Source organism: Nyctibius grandis, chromosome 4, assembly GCF_013368605.1.
Source record: "Nyctibius grandis isolate bNycGra1 chromosome 4, bNycGra1.pri, whole genome shotgun sequence".
Classification (NCBI taxonomy): domain Eukaryota; kingdom Metazoa; phylum Chordata; class Aves; order Nyctibiiformes; family Nyctibiidae; genus Nyctibius; species Nyctibius grandis.
This window is the reverse complement of record NC_090661.1, coordinates 1,320,622-1,337,842: the sequence shown is the minus strand read 5'-3', so window position 1 is coordinate 1,337,842 and position 17,221 is coordinate 1,320,622. Positions and strand designations below refer to the sequence as shown.

General features: G+C 47.4%; 3 protein-coding genes across 3 annotated transcripts; all 3 read right to left on the bottom strand.

The window, feature by feature from the left end:
• Positions 1-2,645: 2,645 nt before the first annotated feature.
• Positions 2,646-3,644, bottom strand: LOC137662804 (olfactory receptor 5T7-like). Its single transcript, XM_068399512.1, has one exon. The coding sequence runs from the start codon at positions 3,642-3,644 to the stop codon at positions 2,646-2,648; it is 999 nt and encodes a 332-aa protein (XP_068255613.1).
• A 4,500-nt stretch (positions 3,645-8,144) lies between these two features.
• On the bottom strand, positions 8,145-9,144 carry LOC137661961 (olfactory receptor 5J3-like). The gene has a single exon (XM_068397787.1). The coding sequence runs from the start codon at positions 9,081-9,083 to the stop codon at positions 8,145-8,147; it is 939 nt and encodes a 312-aa protein (XP_068253888.1). The 5' UTR covers positions 9,084-9,144.
• A 5,443-nt stretch (positions 9,145-14,587) lies between these two features.
• On the bottom strand, positions 14,588-15,517 carry LOC137661966 (olfactory receptor 8U9-like). Its single transcript, XM_068397794.1, has one exon. The coding sequence runs from the start codon at positions 15,515-15,517 to the stop codon at positions 14,588-14,590; it is 930 nt and encodes a 309-aa protein (XP_068253895.1).
• Positions 15,518-17,221: the final 1,704 nt, after the last annotated feature.

Sequence of the window (17,221 nt, the reverse complement as noted above, 5' to 3'; positions counted from 1 at the left end):
GTTTAGGTTTGCCAATTGATCATTTGAATGCAGAAATTTAAAAAAAATTACTACCGTAACATAAAATTAAAACAAAATAAATCTGTTCCTTGTAACTTTTAAAAATGCTTTCAAGCACGGCAGAGGCAGCCCGGCAAGGGTCACCGACTGGGAACCTCACCCCCTTTTTTACCTGCTTGGTTAAAAGGAAAGGGGCTGGTCCATGCCTGCAGCTCCTCCAGAAGCCCGTGCGATGGGTCCAAGGGGAGATGCTCGGGAGCAGGTCGCCCGGGTTGGCTGGCAGATGGGTTTTATTGTGGATGAAGCGTTACCTCAGATGTTTGTGCAAGCCACCCTCCCTCAGGACCCTGCTCCAGCTGATAATTATTTTGACCTGCTCAGCAAAAGCCCCTTTCAATTCCCCACCCTCCTCAAACCTTTCTGGCTGCACCACCACCTCCAGACCAGCTCTCCTGGTGGGACCTGCCTGGGCTGCCCGTACCAGAAAGACAAGTCCAAGGCAGTTTGCTTTTTATTTATCCAACTATCACAAAAAAAAAGCGGCCTTCACTACCAACAAGGAGACCTGATTGATGAGCTAATGCTGCGTTGAAGGATGCTGAAAACAAACCTAACAGAGCATGGAATCAATCAGAATCAAACCTCTGGGATCATCGAGTCCAACCATTGCCCTGACACCACCATGGCAACTAGACCAGGGCACTAAGGGCCATGTCCAGTCTTGTCTTAAACCCCTCCAGAGATGGTGACTCCACCACCTCCCTGGGCAGCCCCTTCCAATGGCTAATGACCCTTGCTGAGAAGAAAAGCATCCACTCTATGAATGGTTTGAGCGTGGCCATGGGGAGTCCTCTTCAGCAGATACATTTATTTTCATATGATATCAATTATCTAGTGCTTATGGCTGAGTTAAAAGCTAACCATGGCTTTTGCAGGCTGAGCTGATTTGGAAAGCACTAAACGATTGCTAAGTTAAAGCCAAAAGATGAAGATTAGGATGAAAACTTATAAACTGACTTTGAACATTACCTGGAATATCAGGGTCCAGAACAAAGACATGAAGAATTAATTAAGATTTCTTGCATATACGGCCAACTTGATGAAGAAAGCAGTAATTTAGATGTCCCTAACTGAACTGCCCTCATTATAATACTAAAACACCCACCCATAGGTCAGGAAGACCCTCGCCCAGGTGAGGACCCTTCCTCTGCGCAGGCACAGCAGTGTGGGAAATGCCTAAGCAAATATTATAATTATATGCTAATTATTAACCAACCATTGTAACTGGGAGCATATGATCCCGTAACGCACGTGTGTAAAAGATATCATGGTGATGATTTCTCGTGTGCTGGATTTGTGGAAATTTCACCTGAATAAATACAATAACTGTTGGGTTAATGGTTGGACTTGATGGTCTTAAAGGTCCTTTCCAACCAAAAGCTCCTTTCCAAGCATTTCTTCTCAGCAAGGGTCATTAGCCATTGGAAGGGGCTGCCCAGGGAGGTGGTGGAGTCACCATCTCTGGAGGGGTTTAAGACAAGCCTGGACATGGCACTTAGTGCCCTGGTCTAGTTGCCATGGTGGTGTCAGGGCCATGGTTGGACTTGATGATCCCTGAGGGCTCTTCCAACCTGATTGATTCTGTGTGAGTCTGTGACGATGGAGAAGTGTATAGATGTTTTAGATGGTTTTAATGTAGATTTGTTTTTCTGCTGGAAGGCACCAGACTATTAGTCCTGGAGATTCACTGGAGGTGGGTAGAAAAGGAGTTCCCAGTGGTTTTTAATGTCTTTCTTTCCCCATTCGGTACTGGGCTAAAACCAAGACTTGTGAAGTAGGAAAAGCAACATAACAGAGGGGAAAAAATAACCCTCACTCAGCTTTAAGACAAAAAAAGATATTTCAAATGTTATTTTAAAAAAATACATGGAAGGCAAAATAATCCTGTTTGGGTAGGGTGTGCGTCTGCAGGGGGAATAACGGAGCTTGAAATCCCACATCCAGCTCAGTACTGCACTTGCTCCATCTCCATCATAAGGTGACCCCAGACCACCAGGACCTTGGCTGTTCAGGGGAAAGGAAGACCTAAAACCTCCCTCCTGTGAGCACTCTGGCCCCTTGCGTGCCTAGTTCAATTCATGGCAGAGCAGAGGCTCAAACATGACTTGTCCGTGAGGGCTTTGATGACCAACACACCATCACAGCATTATTTCACACAACTTCACTTCATGGTCTAGACCTAAAACTCCTGGAAAATTCAGTCCACATCCTCCTAACACCAGGAACATCACCAGAGGACATTCATTAATATAAAACATGAGAGATCAGACACTGGCTGGTTTGACGTTGGCAGGGCAAAGCCACCACCTGCATTGTCCCTTTTGCTCTGGGAAGCCAGAAATGAAGTTGTTTATTATTTTTATAATATTTAAATAATAATATTTCATTTATGTCATATTTAAATAACATTTTCTTTGCATAATAACTTTCTGCCCAATACATGGTCACTGTCAGGTCCCAGGCTACAGCTGGGGAAAGTCCCATCCCTCCTAGTGCAGCACGTAGCCTTGGTTCAAGGAGAAATGTGTTTTCCAGGTGTCCTGCTTCCAGGTGCATTTAGTCCCTGCTTCTTGAAGGTGCCATATCTAACCCTCCTTACCATGGAAGGGTAGCCCTCTCCTTTCAGCTGACCAGGAACCGTGGATGGAGAAAGAGGAGAGGACTCTACCTTTTGCTTTCCTCATGGCGTTCTTCATGTCCGTGTTTCTCAAGCTGTAGATGACTGGGTTCAGCATGGGGACTGCAACGGAGTACAGCATGGAGACCACCTTGTCGTGCTCCAAGGAGTGTCTGGAGCTGGGGCGCAGGTACATGAAGAGGGAGCTGCCGTAGTACAAAGCGATGGAGACCAAGTGAGAGGCACAAGTGGAGAAGGCTTTGTGCCGACCAGCCACGGAGTGCATTCGCAAGATGGTGGAGAGGATCAAAAAGTAGGAGACTAGAATGAAGACCGTGGTGCTTAGCACGTTGAACCCCACCACGGCAGAAACCATCACCTCGTTGACACGGGTGTCAGAGCAGGAGAGGGCTAGCAGTGGTGGTCCATCACAGAAGAAATGATTGATCCTCTTGGACTGGCAGAAGGGGAGACAAAATATGGAAACTGTGTGTATGGTGGAGCTGATCACACCAACTAAGTAGGCACCAACCAACATCCCAACGCAAAGCCTCTGGGACATGACCACAGAGTAGAGTAGGGGGTTACAAATGGCCACGTAGCGATCGTAAGCCATGGCAGCCAGCACGTAGCACTCGGTGGTGGCCCAAGTCGCAAAGAAGAAGAGCTGAGTGGCACACCTAACGAAGGAAATAACCTTCCTCCCCACTGAAAAACTCAGCAAGGTTTGAGGGATGATGGTGGAGGAGTAGCAGAGGTCCAGGAGAGACAAGTGGCTTAGGAAGAAGTACATGGGGGTGTGTAGGCATGAATCGCTTCTGATTAATAAAATTACTCCAAGATTTCCTGTTAGAGTGACCACATAGATGGCGAGGAGTAAGACAAAGCACAACACCTGCAGATCTTCTCGGGTCGTGAAGCCCAGGAGAATAAACTCGGTTGCAAACGTATCGTTATCTTCAACCATATTGGATATATCAGCAGTCCAGCTGCTTTATGTCCTTCAAATGGAAATGCTTAATAGCATCTGTCAATAAGAATGTCAATTTTTGTCTATCAAGCAGTTAGTTACACCACTTTAAGGTAAATTCTCTCAGAGAGAGGAGAACCTCAAGTTCCTGAGGCAAGGCTCCCCGCTCAGCCGTAGATAATGAGTGCTCCCAGTCCAGCATGAGTACATGAGGGATAAATATCCATTTTTCCTCGTGTCAGATGGTGCAGAAATAAGAGCCAGGATTTGTCTCACCTCAATTTTTGCTTTAGATGTGATGCCTAACTTGGAGATAAAAGATAAGTTCAGGCTTGCTCTCTCTGCTCACCAGGGAGAAATTAGCCGCTCCTAAAAATCACACTCTAGGACGGGTAGAATAAATAAATATTGATTTTCCCTGGATGACATTAATCATCGCTTGACAGAGCTACACCAGAGAGCAAAGCACGAGTGCCTGCCGCTGACAAACAGACCCAGACTTAACAGTCGTAATTACTTGATGACCCTTTGCTGAAGGGGTGAGGTTCACCTCCAGCTCCAGCCATCTCGTTTCAGATGTCCTGCGAGCCACGTGTCTGGTCTCCTGGTGTTATTAATGGGGGTTTAGAGCTGCTTTTTGCTGCCCATGTAGAGATGCCGGAGGCGAAGCAGTGTCTGAGACGTCCGCACGGCGCTGGGAGATGTGTTACCAATAATGAAAATCGAGCTGTTTGAGTCTGGAGCTTCACCTTCCCCCCGAGGCAGCGTCCACCTGCCTAGATGCAGACATCAATGGCCGTTGGAGAATTGAGCTGAAGCTCACAATTAACTAAGGCTCACCCTCACTTCTTCTTCCTTGACAAGCCAACTGCTTTGTGCGAAGCGATCCGAGATGTAGATATGGAACCCGGGGAGTTTATGAGGCTGCAGCTCGTGCCGTGCACCCCATCTGCCCGCCAGGAATCACATCTCCCCACAGCTTGAGGACACTGACTGGGATGGAGATAAATTAAATTAAAACCCCACACCTTGCTGCCTTGGATTAGATGTTACAGGCGGTTGGTCCACGCTCTGCTAGAGAACTACCAGCAAACCCCCAAATATTTGTCCTTGTCCTCCTGGGTGAAGGACCAGCATTTGTGACACCTTCTTCCAGAAATCCACCAAGACCTTGCATCTCTTGGGCAAGCCAGCAGAAGACCTTGCAACGAGCTGCCCTAGGACTCACGAAGCAGCCTGTCAGTGTTTCCCAAGATTAAACTCATGATGTTACAGACTAGAGGAAGACCAACCGCTGCCAAGACCCTACAGGAGCAAAGCCTTGCAGTGTGTCCTCCTGGTTAGCAATTGGCCTGCTCTTGGGTGGACGTTACCCTCAAAACCTTGGTGTGGGAGCAAGGGGAAGGTGCCAGCTCTGTAGTGCTAAAATACAAATAAAATACAAATAAATTTTGTCTTACAGCCCAAGCTGTCTAGTGAATACGTGGCACTTAGTGCCCTGGTCTAGTTGCCGTGGTGGTGTCAGGGCAATGGTTGGACTCGATGAGCCCAGAGGGCTCTTCCAACCTCATTGATTCTGTGATTAATGCAGAAAAGCCTCGTTAATAGGACAGTTTAAAACACGAAGCAAAAGCACCCTGTGCTCACTCCTCCAGCATCCCTCTGCTTTCTCAGGGTGCCCGTCTCTGTCGCCCCAAAGCCGAGCAAGGGGGGACAATCTGCCACAAGTCCTGGGGATCCTGTGGGTGCTGTGGAATTTCTTCTACTTTGCTTTTTTTTTTTCCAGTTGAAGCGGTTTTTATACTCACAGCTGCTCCCCGCTCCAGCCGGAAAGGTACGCCGTGTCTTCTCCCATGCAACATCTACCCATGCTTCCAGAGCTTTGCCCTTCGCAGTATTCACAGAGCCGGGGCTAAAACAAGTCAGGGGATAAAGTCTGAGCCTCCAGGGAGCTGCCAGACCGAGTGAGGGTCAGCCCCTGCGAAGCCCAGAGGGCTCCCGAGATCCTCCACTGGCAGGTCAAGGCGCAACCAACATGTTTTTAAAATTAATGATGACACCAGAAGGTGTTATTTGAACAACACCAGCTCAAAAATGTTGCTTTTAATCATTTCATACATCCTAAAAACCAATCCCAGACTTGGTTTATCACGGTTCCTGTCCCCATGCAATATCTATATTCAAAACTTCTTATTGTGGTCCAGGGTTGCTCTGCTTGGAAGCGTTCAGCCCTTGGACTGTGCACCACGAGAAATCCAGCACACCCTTTTTTCAGGTGATGCTGACGTTCTGAATGAAAAAAAAAAGCCTTATTTTTAATTTTTACATATCTGCCTTTGTTTTTCCATCACAAACTCTAGCTACACTTTGCTCCCAAAGATCAGAGGTGACTGCACTGACTGTGCTTCCTTCCAGGAAAAGACAAAAGTCACCTCTTTGCTCCAAAAAAAAATAAACCCTAGTAGGGAATAACCTGCTTTTATCCACCTGGCACTCTGCATTTCGTAGCGAAGGGTGGGTTTCTCCCCCATGAAGGTCTCCAGGATGAACCCTAATTATATAGGCAGCCTCACCCATTTAATACAGCATCCCAGAGCACTGAGGGCAGCTGGTCACCTGGGATTATTCAGGTAGGGATGGATGTGATTTACATAAGTCAGCAAGAAAAAATTAAATCCTTCATCTCCACGGGCTAAAAGCTCAGATCTCTCTATGTATTTTCGTTTGCCTTTATCGTAAAATCCAGGAGAGCTTTGTCAGGAGTAAAGGTGTGATGTAGGGACTCTGTCTGAGACCTACGAGGAACGGCTGAGGGAGCTGGGGGTGTTTAGCCTGGAGAAGAGGAGGCTCAGAGGTGACCTTAGTGCAGTCTACAACTACCTGAAGGGAGGTTGTAGTGGGGTGGGAGTCGGCCTCTTCTCCCAGGCAACTAGTGATAGGACAAGAGGACACAGCCTCAAGCTTGGCCAGGGGAGGTTCAGGTTGGACATCAGGAAGCATTTCTTCTCAGCAAGGGTCATTAGCCATTGGAAGGGGCTGCCCAGGGAGGTGGTGGAGTCACCATCTCTGGAGGGGTTTAAGAAAAGCCTGGCCATGGCACTTAGTGCCCTGGTCTAGTTGCCATGGTGGTGTCAGGGCAATGGTTGGACTCGATGAGCCCAGAGGGCTCTTCCAACCTCAGTGATTCTGTGATTTTTATCTCAAATAAAAAGCAGCCGATATTTCCAGCAGTGCCCAACAGATGGTGATGATGCCTAAGAAATCCTGACCGCTAGTTTTCTAGTCACTTATTTAGCATTTCCCCCCTTCCAGCACTCCCTTTTGATACCTAAAAGTCTGTTATTGCCATTTCTCATCTCTCGGGGTGACAGCAAAGCACAACGGTACAAAAATGAGTCGTTCACCTATAAATAGGCACGGATTTTATTCAGAAGTCAATTAAATGCAACTTTTGAGAAGGAAAGGGGCAGCTAAAGAACAAGTATTGGTGTACGCTGTCATGCCTTGCCAGCAGCAATGAGAAGCAGCTTCAGGCTGGTGACGTTAGCATCAAAAAATGATAATTAAAAAAGAAATTCTAGGTGCTGACAAGTGTCACCTCCCTCTTTGGGTTATTTTTCACTGTCTTAGAGGGTATTTTTCCCACTGCTGTGAGCTCACATCAAGTGACTGCAGGTGGAAAAATCCTCACCCAGGACCCAGCCAAGCCTCCTCCGTCCCAGGCGATCGTCTCCGTGTCCCCTCCCGGAGGAGCTCGTTAAGATGATACTATCAGGGACGTCTCTTATCTTTAAGTGATGAAATGCTAAAGAAATAGAGAAGTTTTTTGGAGTGGGAGGTAAAAATTGTGGTTACTGTTGCCCCTGGTAGCACAGCAACCATGAGTTTCTGCTCAGAATACGGTGAAAAAGGGGAGTTGCTTCTTGTATAAAAAATAAATATTTTTAAAAAATTATTATTACCCTCAATTTTCTTTTGTTTCAAGGTGTTGTTTTCCGTTTTGTTTTTTTTTTAATTCTTTTCCCACACTGCCTCACGCCGAAGTGCAAATCTCCGGGTGCAAACCCTACTGATAATATTATTGTGATTGTTTTTAACAAAGCGCTGCGGGCATAAATTAGAAAACTAATTAGAGCTTTGCTTCAAGGCTTTGAAAGGCAGAAAGTGTGGAGGAAGAAATGAAAGGAGAAAGGTGTGTGGTTGCCTAAAAAGAAGTGGCAAAGATCGATTTAACCCTACAATTTATACTGTATATAGTATAATATATATTTAATATTGTATTTTTTATATATACACATACACAGATGTATATAACTTGCCATTCATAGGACCAGAGACCTCCTAGATGTCCTTTCTGATCAAAAGTTATTCTATGACCCACTCCACAGCCACCTCAGGTTGCTCATGGCCTCATCCAGGCACCTTCTGAATATCTCCATGGGTGGAGGCTCCACAACCTCTGAGAGAAATCCCGTATCAGGTTTTATTGAGGAGGGTTCAGAGCCTGATTGCGATTCTTTCTGCCGTTCTCCTCAGAGCATCCTTCACCTCCTGGTTCCTCAGGCTGTAGATGAGGGGGTTCAGCATCGGGATGACCACTGTGTAGAAGACGGAGACCACTTTGTCAGTGTTCAAGGAGTAACTAGAGCTGGGGCGTAAATACATGAAGATTGTCGTCCCGTACAACATGGTCACTGCTGTGAGGTGGGACGCGCAGGTGGAGGCGGCTTTTTGCCTGCCTTCAGCTGAACGGATCCTCAGGATGGCAAAGGAGATGAAGATGTAGGAGACCAGGATGGTGGAGATGGTGCTGAGCTCAATGACACCGGCCAAGGAGAAGAGGATCATCTCGTTGAGGTAGGTGCTGGCACAGGACAGAGCCAGGAGGGGAGGGACGTCGCAGAAGAAGTGGTTGATGACATTGGAGCTGCAGAAGGGCAGCCTAGTGATGAAGGTCATCTGTATGATGGAGTTCAGGACCCCCCCAATGTAGGACCCCACCACCAGCCACATGCACAACCTCCGAGTCATAACAGAGGAGTAGAGCAGGGGGTTACAGATGGCCACGTACCGGTCGTATGCCATGACAGCCAGCAGGAAACACTCAGTTGTCACGAAGACGATGTAGAAGAAGGCTTGGCCCATGCAGCCAATGAAGGAAATGGTATTGCTCTCTGTCAGGAAGTTCACCAAGGTCCTGGGGGCAATCACAGAGGAGAAGCAGATGTCAACAACAGAGAGGCTGCTGAGGAAGAAGTACATGGATGTGTGGAGTCGTGGGTCACCTCGGATGAGCACGATTATCCCCATGTTGCCCAAAAGGGTGGTGGTGTAGATGAGCAGGAACAGCACGAAGAGGGCTGCCTTCATCTCCGCTTGGTCACTCAGGCCCTCGAGAATGAACTCTGCCACTGAGGTGTGATTCTGCTCTGCCATTCGGGGCTGCGTGTCTGCCGAGGGAGGAGAGGGCCTGAAAATACAGGACAGGGGAAACCATGCCTTGGTTTATTTGAACTGAAATGGGACAACTGAAGGAACGGGCTGCCCAGGGAGGTGGTGGAGTTGCCATCTCTGGAGGGGTTTAGGAAAAGACTGGACATGGCACTTAGGGCCATGGTCTAGTTGCCATGGTGGTGTCAGGGCAATGGTTGGACTCGATGAGCCCAGAGGGCTCTTCCAAACTCATTGATTCAGTGATATAGCAGTAGACAGGGATTCAGGTGGCACAGACTGAATCATCAGCTCTGCCCTTGGCCTCCTGTGATTAAAAATTTTTCTCCACATTTGTTTCCCTTCCCTCCCATTTCAAACTGATCATAAGGCACGCAGAAGAAGACAGCTCTGATTTTGGCAGCAGCTTCTGGCTATGATTGTCGTAGCTTGGAGTAAAAATACTGCAGCTTTCCTCTGCTGGTTTTGGAAAAGACACTGAGATGAAGGAAAAAATAAATAAGGAGCATTTAGTCTGTTGGGAAGTATGGAGGGAGAGAGGAGGGGGGTGTTACATGATCCTAAAACCCGTTCAGATCATGAGGATTTTAATATTAATATCTCAGAAACCTTGGGGAGGTGAAGCCAGGGAGACCATGAGCAGGATTTGGGTCCAAAGTGTCAAATATTTCTTTGAATGATTTAGACAATGTACAATTAAGAGACTAAACACCATAAAGGTTGTTCAAGAGGGAAAAAAAGAGCCAGACTGAGAATTCCCTGGTTTAAGATGCCATCTGAGGAGGAACACCTTCTCAGAGAGAGCATCACGGTGGCACAGCATGGCATCCTGGTGGTTAGGGGGCTCACGAGGACTTCTCTCACCCCATTTTCAGCAGACAAAACCCCAGCAGCTCCTGCCTCTCCCTTCAGCTGGAAGAGGATTCAATGCCACTCGTGAGACCACAGGGCTGTGCTGGGCCAGACGTGCTCGACTGCGGTTGCCCAAGTTTAGGCACCTGGTTAAGCTGCTCACCCCGGTGAAAGTGTGACACACAGGTTTCTGTCCCTGATAGCATGAAGGTTCAGAGTAAAACAATTAAATCTTTACAGGGTTAAAGATGAAGATCAAAGTCTTACCCCACCAGATGAGCACCAGGATGAGAAGACTCACTGAAGAACCATTCTCCATCAGCAGAATATTTCTTTATAGAAATATTCTTTATTCTTTAAAGTGAATATCACTTTATTTCAGGCTTGGTGGGTGGATTAATCTTTCCTTGAGAGTGTTCTCCTCTCTTCTTCTCCCAGGCTCCTTAAACATACCTGGACATGGTCTAGTTGCCATGGTGGTGTCAGGGCAATGGTTGGACTCGACGAGCCCAGAGGGCTCTTCCAACCTGACTGATTCTGTGATAAGCACCATGATTTCTGATCTTTCAAATTCAAAATACTGGAGTGCATCCCAAGTGCATCCCAGCAGAAATGTCTCATCTTCTGTAACCAACACAGAGGAGCAAACCCTTACCTGGGGTACATCAGAGCAGCCTTCCCCAAAGGTGACATCGCTGCAGTGATGTACACCAGAGCAGGGTAGTCCCAGCAGAGCTCACCTGGACCTTTTGGGGAATGGTCACACCTACCTGTGGATGGGGGTCACCTCTTCTTACCAGCAAGGTCTCTTCCACTTTGGATGGCACTACAGGCTCAGGATGTAGACCTGGGGGACTAACCCTTGAAGCCATCTTCCCAGCTTCCAGGTAAACAAGAATGTCTCTCCTGAGCGTTTGAGAGCCTCCTGCATATTTTCATCAGATGAAGTTCTTCACTTGCAGCAACGTGTTGCTTTTATACGTCTCTCTGCAGGTCTTTGTGGGCAACAGGCACCTCTCCTCAGGGAGCAAGTGTTTGTCTTGGCTTTGGCTGCAGTTCAGGTCTCTCGGAGAAGTGAATCTTGATTGTACACTGCTGGCTCCTTAACGAGAGTCCATGAGAGTAATAACAGTCTAAGCTGCTAATAAAGGATGTGGGAGGACGCAAAATCCTGTGCTAATTATTGTCACAAATATCAATAACCCGCTACAACACTTGGCAGCCTCAGGGGACAGAAAAGGTAGAGATCCAAATGAGGCCAAGTTATTCCTCACAAGCCCCTCTGAAAGTCAAGGGGGAGGTGAGAAGGTGCATCCGAAGGACAATTTGCTCCAAGTGTCTCAAACACCGACTGCAAGCAGCTTAGGCTGTCCTAATTAGCTCTGGCTGGATGCCTGGAGCAGATGGTGGGATTACAGGAGATGAAGGCTGACCCAAGCCTCCAGGTGATGAAGGAAACTGAAAGGCTTCCAGGCTTTGGATGGTTAAGAACAGGGAGGTCTATACAGGACCCACCTGTCAGAGCATGACTGATAGACCCATGATACATCTTGTGCTATATCTGCCAGACCTTTTTCCATACAACCTATGGTATCTCAGGTGGAATTAGATGGATCAAGACTCAGTGGTGCCTGGAGGAGGATTTGCCATGTCCAAAGGAGACCCACACATGGTCACATGAACAGACAAGTTCTCCACCAGTAGTACTGGGAGCCGACAGGGCTAGCTGAGAGATGGACATACAGGATGGGTTTGGGCTCACCTTGCTCCAGGTCTGCATGACATATAGACCTACACATGAGTTACAGGTGTCCCAGCTTCTCTTCCAGTCTGTGAGCTCCAACAGTGTGATTCAGGTGGCCAAAGGAAATGCTACAGGACTTACAAGAACCCATGAGCTTCTGGAGGAGCAGCTGGAGCCCAGCAGGAAACCTTCAATGCCAGCACAACCAGCAACAGACCAGCACCTGCACCAGCAAACCCAAATATTGACAGAAGAGCAATGCAGGCAGCTGTGCTGACCCCAGGTGGTGTTTTGGTTGGGTGTAGCTCTACAAACAGCAATATTTTGACAGCGGGGTTTATATTTGGGGAGTTTGTGTCAACACTTTCACCACTTATTCACATTTGTTCCCACTTTATTACCAATCCTCCAGGTACAACTCAAAACATCCCCTCTTTCTTGAAAAGGTAAATAAAAAACATGCATTCCAGTGATTTCTGAAGGAAACTTCTTGTCATTCATTTGTAAGAAGCAAAAAGATGGAAAAACAATTTGTGGAAAGCAGTTACACAAGTAGTTATCAGGTAATTAGCTATAAACCTTTGAAGTACTTATCACCAAATCCTTCTTCTACCTCCTTCTTCTACCTCCTTCTTCTACCTCCTTCTTCTACCTCCTTCTTCTACCTCCTTCTTCTACCTCCTTCTTCTACCTCCTTCTTCTACCTCCTTCTTCTACCTCCTTCTTCTACCTCCTTCTTCTACCTCCATCAGCAGCCATGCAGCTGTGTTGTACTGTACATCCTTCAGTTTGAATATATATACTGAAAAATTCCACTAAATGGTACATTTAGGCACTGTCACTGTCCAATACTTAATGTTGTTTATAACCAAAATAACTTGAGGTGTTTATTCGGTATAAAACGCATTTTGAAGGATTAAAGTGCAGCAGAAAATTTAATTTTTAATTTTAATTTTTAAAATACCTCTGAACATACTTTGATGGGTCGTTCTGGAAGAAGAGGATTCAGAGAAGTCCCTCTCAATTTTCCCCATTTCCTGCAGCTTTAGGGAAACATTTCCTCCTCTCCCACCCAAGCCTCCTTGGTCTGCTCCGTGTGTTCTCCTGCATGCTCCCATCTGGCACGGGGATTACCTGGAAGCACCAAAGTTCACCTTAAATCCGTAGATCCCATCTCATGGCTGGAAGAGGTCCATGATCAAGCAAAGGTACAGATCAAAGGAGTCCATAGGTGTCCACACCTACTGCTACACTGGAAACCAGCACTCCTCTGGTATAACCCAAGAGAGGAGTAAGCTCCCTGGGCTGAGCTTAAATAGAGCTCATGGGCAAATGGGCGGAGGGTGGGGATGGAGGCCCCAGGTGAGGCTGGTCAGGGTGATTAAGGCCTATTGGTTCACTCTGGGAGAGATCAATCACTGTCTGAAAATGCCCATTTCTCACCATTGGATACAGTGGAAGCCCAGTCACCAGCTCATGTGTGGCCACCCATGCCATAGGTACCTAAACGTGGATAATCCCAGCCTTGCTGGAAGACTAGGCTGTCTAGTGTCCACAGAGGGACATCAGAGATGGAGTCAGGTGTGCTTCATGAACTATTTGGGGATCCTCTGAAAGATCTGAAACGTCTCTAAACCCATTTTCATTCTGTGGGCAACGTCGGACCAAAACCTTTGCATGGTCCCCAAGTATCTCAGTAGCACCATACGAGCTGGCCATCACTGCCCCTGTGTATCTGTGCTCCGTGATGGCTCATCCACGTGATGTCTTTCAGATACCTGAAGCAGCACAATGGCTTTTTCCCCTCTGGTAAACCCTGCCACGAGGAGCCCTGGGGGTTTTCTCCCAGGAGAGCACGAGGGACCACATTTACAGCCCCATCACCCACAAGCTCAGCTATTGCAGCCTGGGAAGGAGCACATCTCTCTTCACATCAGGCAGTTAGTAGAGGTTATGTGGATGTGTAGATGTTCTCTGCTGCATTTGGGATAAACCCTTGGCTCCCATCACTTGGTAGCAGCAAAGGCACAGGAGGAGCTGCAATGCCAAGACAAAGCAGAGCCTCACCTGCAGCCTTTCTTCTTCATGTCCTCATGTCTCTTCTTTTGGCTCTGTCGGAAAACAGCCTCACCAGAGTAGGTATTCTTTACAATAAGAGGGAGTAATGACTTATGCAAATTGTTTTTCTTTTACTTAGGCAGCTAAAGCAAGTGTTAAATACAGACCAGTCTTATTTCGTTATAAAGAAATGGGACATTTCAAATTGTCAGCAGAATATAGTCATTAACTCATCTGTAAGGATCAAACACCTTGAACTCAACCTGCAACTTCACTTGCAGGACCCAAGTTTTTGGTGAAAAAGCCTTATGAGATTGCCAAGCCACAAGCCTTACCTTGAGAAACCACAGTGGACAGTTGTATGATTGAGTTATTAACTGGTTAGATGGTGTCCAGGAGTTCTTCAGGTCTATCCCAGCCCTGTAGGCACTGAGTTTCAGAGACACTTTGTAGAAAACGGGTTTCTGACTCTTCTTCTGGGTTCTCCTCTGACCTTAGCAATCTGGAAACCCGTGCCCAGGGTAATCCAGGCTTTCTTCGTAGTTGTTGAACAGAGAAATGAGATGAACAGGATGAATCAAGCTGTGTGGAGGGGCTGCTCACTGCTCATTGAACGCTGATGGTGCATGAGGTTGGGCTTCATCTCACCCACCTTCAGCTATGCAGAAGTTACATGGCTAATCTGTGTCAGTCACTCGACCTCCCTTTCTAATTAAGGGAGTTAAATTATAAAGAAATTACCTCAAAGCACCTTCATATAGACTTCAGCTCAATTTTGAGTCCTACTCAATGGCAGCAACAAGGAAATACTCTCCTGGTCACCAGCTTCCTCCACTCACTGCCTTCTCCCAACCGCTCTTCTCAGGGCAGCCTTCACCTCCCTGTTCCTCAGGCTGTAGACCAAGGGGTTCAATGTGGGGGTCATGATGGTGTAAAACAGCGTAGCCGTTTTGTTCTCATCCAACGCAAAGGTGGAGCTGGGGCGCAGGTACATGAACAAGATTGCCCCATAAAACATGGTGACGACCGTGAGGTGGGAGGCGCAGGTGGAGAAGGCTTTTCTCCTGCCCTCCCGAGAGCAGATTCTCAGGAGGGCGGGGAGGATGTAAGTATAGGAGACAAAGATGATGGTCATGGTGCTGAGACAGTTTATGCTGACGAGAGCGAGGACAACCACCTCGTAGGTGTGGGTGTCGGAGCAGGAGAGAGCCAAGAGCGGGGCAATGTCGCAGAAGTAGTGGTTGATAACATTGGAGTGGCAGAAGGAGAAGGTAAAGATGAAAGTGGTGTGCGTCACCGCGTGCAAGACCCCAACGGTGTAGGAACCAGTGACGAGCCACCGGCACATCCACCCACACATGATGGTGGGGTAAAAGAGAGGCTTGCAGATGGCCACGTACCTGTCGTAGGCCATCACAGACAGCAGGAGGCACTCGGTGACCCCAAAAGTGACAAAGCAGCAGAGCTGGGCTGCGCACCCCAAGAAGCTGATGGTTTTCTCCTCTGTCAAGATCTGCACCAGCGTTTTGGGGAGGATGATGGAGGAGTAGCAGATGTCCACAAAAGCCAAGTGGCCGAGGAAATAGTACATGGGGGTGTGAAGGTGAAGATCAGTTCTGATTAACACAATTATCCCAAAGTTCCCCAAGAGGGTCACCACGTACATGGCCAGGAACGCCAAGAAAAGGGGGACCTGGAGCTCCGGGCGGGCGGTCAGCCCCAGGAGAATGAACTCACGCACATCAGTGTGATTGACAGGTGTCATTCTCTGTAACACATTCAACCTGTGGGAGATAAGTAAAGTGGGAGACAGTGATTTGGGCAGCTCAGCAGGACCCTCAGCTTTATTTTAATTAAGATATTTAATGCATTTTGTTTTTTCCTTAGTAAATGACAGGTACACTTTGAAAAGAATTGGTTTTTTTAAAAATAAACCAACATGGAACAACTCGACTTGCAGACATATTTTTCCTGTTGACTTTCATTTCCCTTTGCAAAACAAAGCAGAGCAAAACCACAGACATTTTTTCTTTTAAAGCTGATAAGAACACAGAGTTGATAAGAACACACATCCCTTGCCATTACAGTGGCACCTCTGAAAAGACCAAACATCTACATGTCTCCTTATTTTATGTCATCTAAACTTTAAAGCAGAAGAGTCCTCCTCCCATGTGGGATTCCTACTGCTGTTCTCAGTCTTGTTCCTATGAATGAGCTATCTTACACCTCTGGTCCTTTCTTTCCTCTATCTCACCACCTTCAAGTCCATAAGACAAAAAGAAAGGGTTCTTACATTAGCCCCATGATGTCCCTTCATGTCCCATTGCTTCAGAGCAGGTTCAGTGCTGAAGACTGGCCAGAACAGAAGATGCCCTCACCTTGGATGTGACTTCTCGAAGAGAACTCAGATCTTCAGTGCAGGTCCATGCAGCTCCTTCAGCAACTGGGATGAGTTTGGCTGCTCCTCCAGATGATGACCGAGGCCGTAATTCATCTTCAAACACATGCTTCCTTAAAAGCTGCGCTGAGGATGATGTGTTGCTGCACCTTCCAGAGGGCAGACAAAATAAACTGTTCAAGTGGCATTTATACTCATTTCTGTGACCTTGGAGGCATTCCAGTCCATGGAGAATAGAAGCTTGACAACAAGAAAAATCCACCCGGAATATAATTTTTTTCATCTCCAGGCTCACTAATGAAGCCCAGGAAGGATTTGCTTCGAATATCTGGATTTAAGATGTCTTCTCCACCTCTCCCATGCTGAGGAGAGGGAGTGGATGAAAAGTGAACGTCTACATGATTCACCAAAAGCAAATTGCAACCGCTTTCTGCAGTCACCCCTGGTTATTATCTAACTTCCTCAAGTGTCTTTTCTCGTGCTGCTTAAGCTGGATTTCGGCAATGCAAAGATACTCCTTGCAATCTTTTCTGCTGTCATGATGTCCCCTTGTTAGCACTCTCTTGCTCCAATACTGTGGTCTTGAAGGGTGGATTCATGAAACGCTTTCCTGTCTGCTTTCTCCAAGAGATCTAGTTGATTACAGAGCTGGTGGTCTCTCTGTGTTTGTTTGTTTGAGTAGCTAACCCCCCCCAGACAAACTCTGCACATGCTCAGGCTGCCTGGTGATGACCTCTCACCACCACCATCACTTCACAGCTGCTGTCCATGGCCCCATGGGTGGCAGGGATGCCTTCATCTGTTACACAGAATCACAGAATCAAGGAGGTTGGAAGAGCCCTCTGGGCTCATCGAGTCCAACCGCTGCCCCTACACCACCATGGCAACTAGACCAGGGCACTAAGTGCCATGGCCAGTCTTCTCTTAAACCCCTCCAGAGATGGTGACTCCACCACCTCCCTGGGCAGCCCCTTCCAATGGCTAATGACCCTTGCTGAGAAGAAATGCTTCCTAATGTCCAACCTGAACCTCCCCTGGCCAAGCTTGAGGCTGTGTCCTCTTGTCCTATCA

Coding starts and splice junctions, on each gene's coding strand:
- LOC137662804 (XM_068399512.1), bottom strand. CDS start 3,644: ATGGTTGAAGATAACGATACGTTTGCAACCGAGTTTATTCTCCTGGGC.
- LOC137661961 (XM_068397787.1), bottom strand. CDS start 9,083: ATGGCAGAGCAGAATCACACCTCAGTGGCAGAGTTCATTCTCGAGGGC.
- LOC137661966 (XM_068397794.1), bottom strand. CDS start 15,517: ATGACACCTGTCAATCACACTGATGTGCGTGAGTTCATTCTCCTGGGG.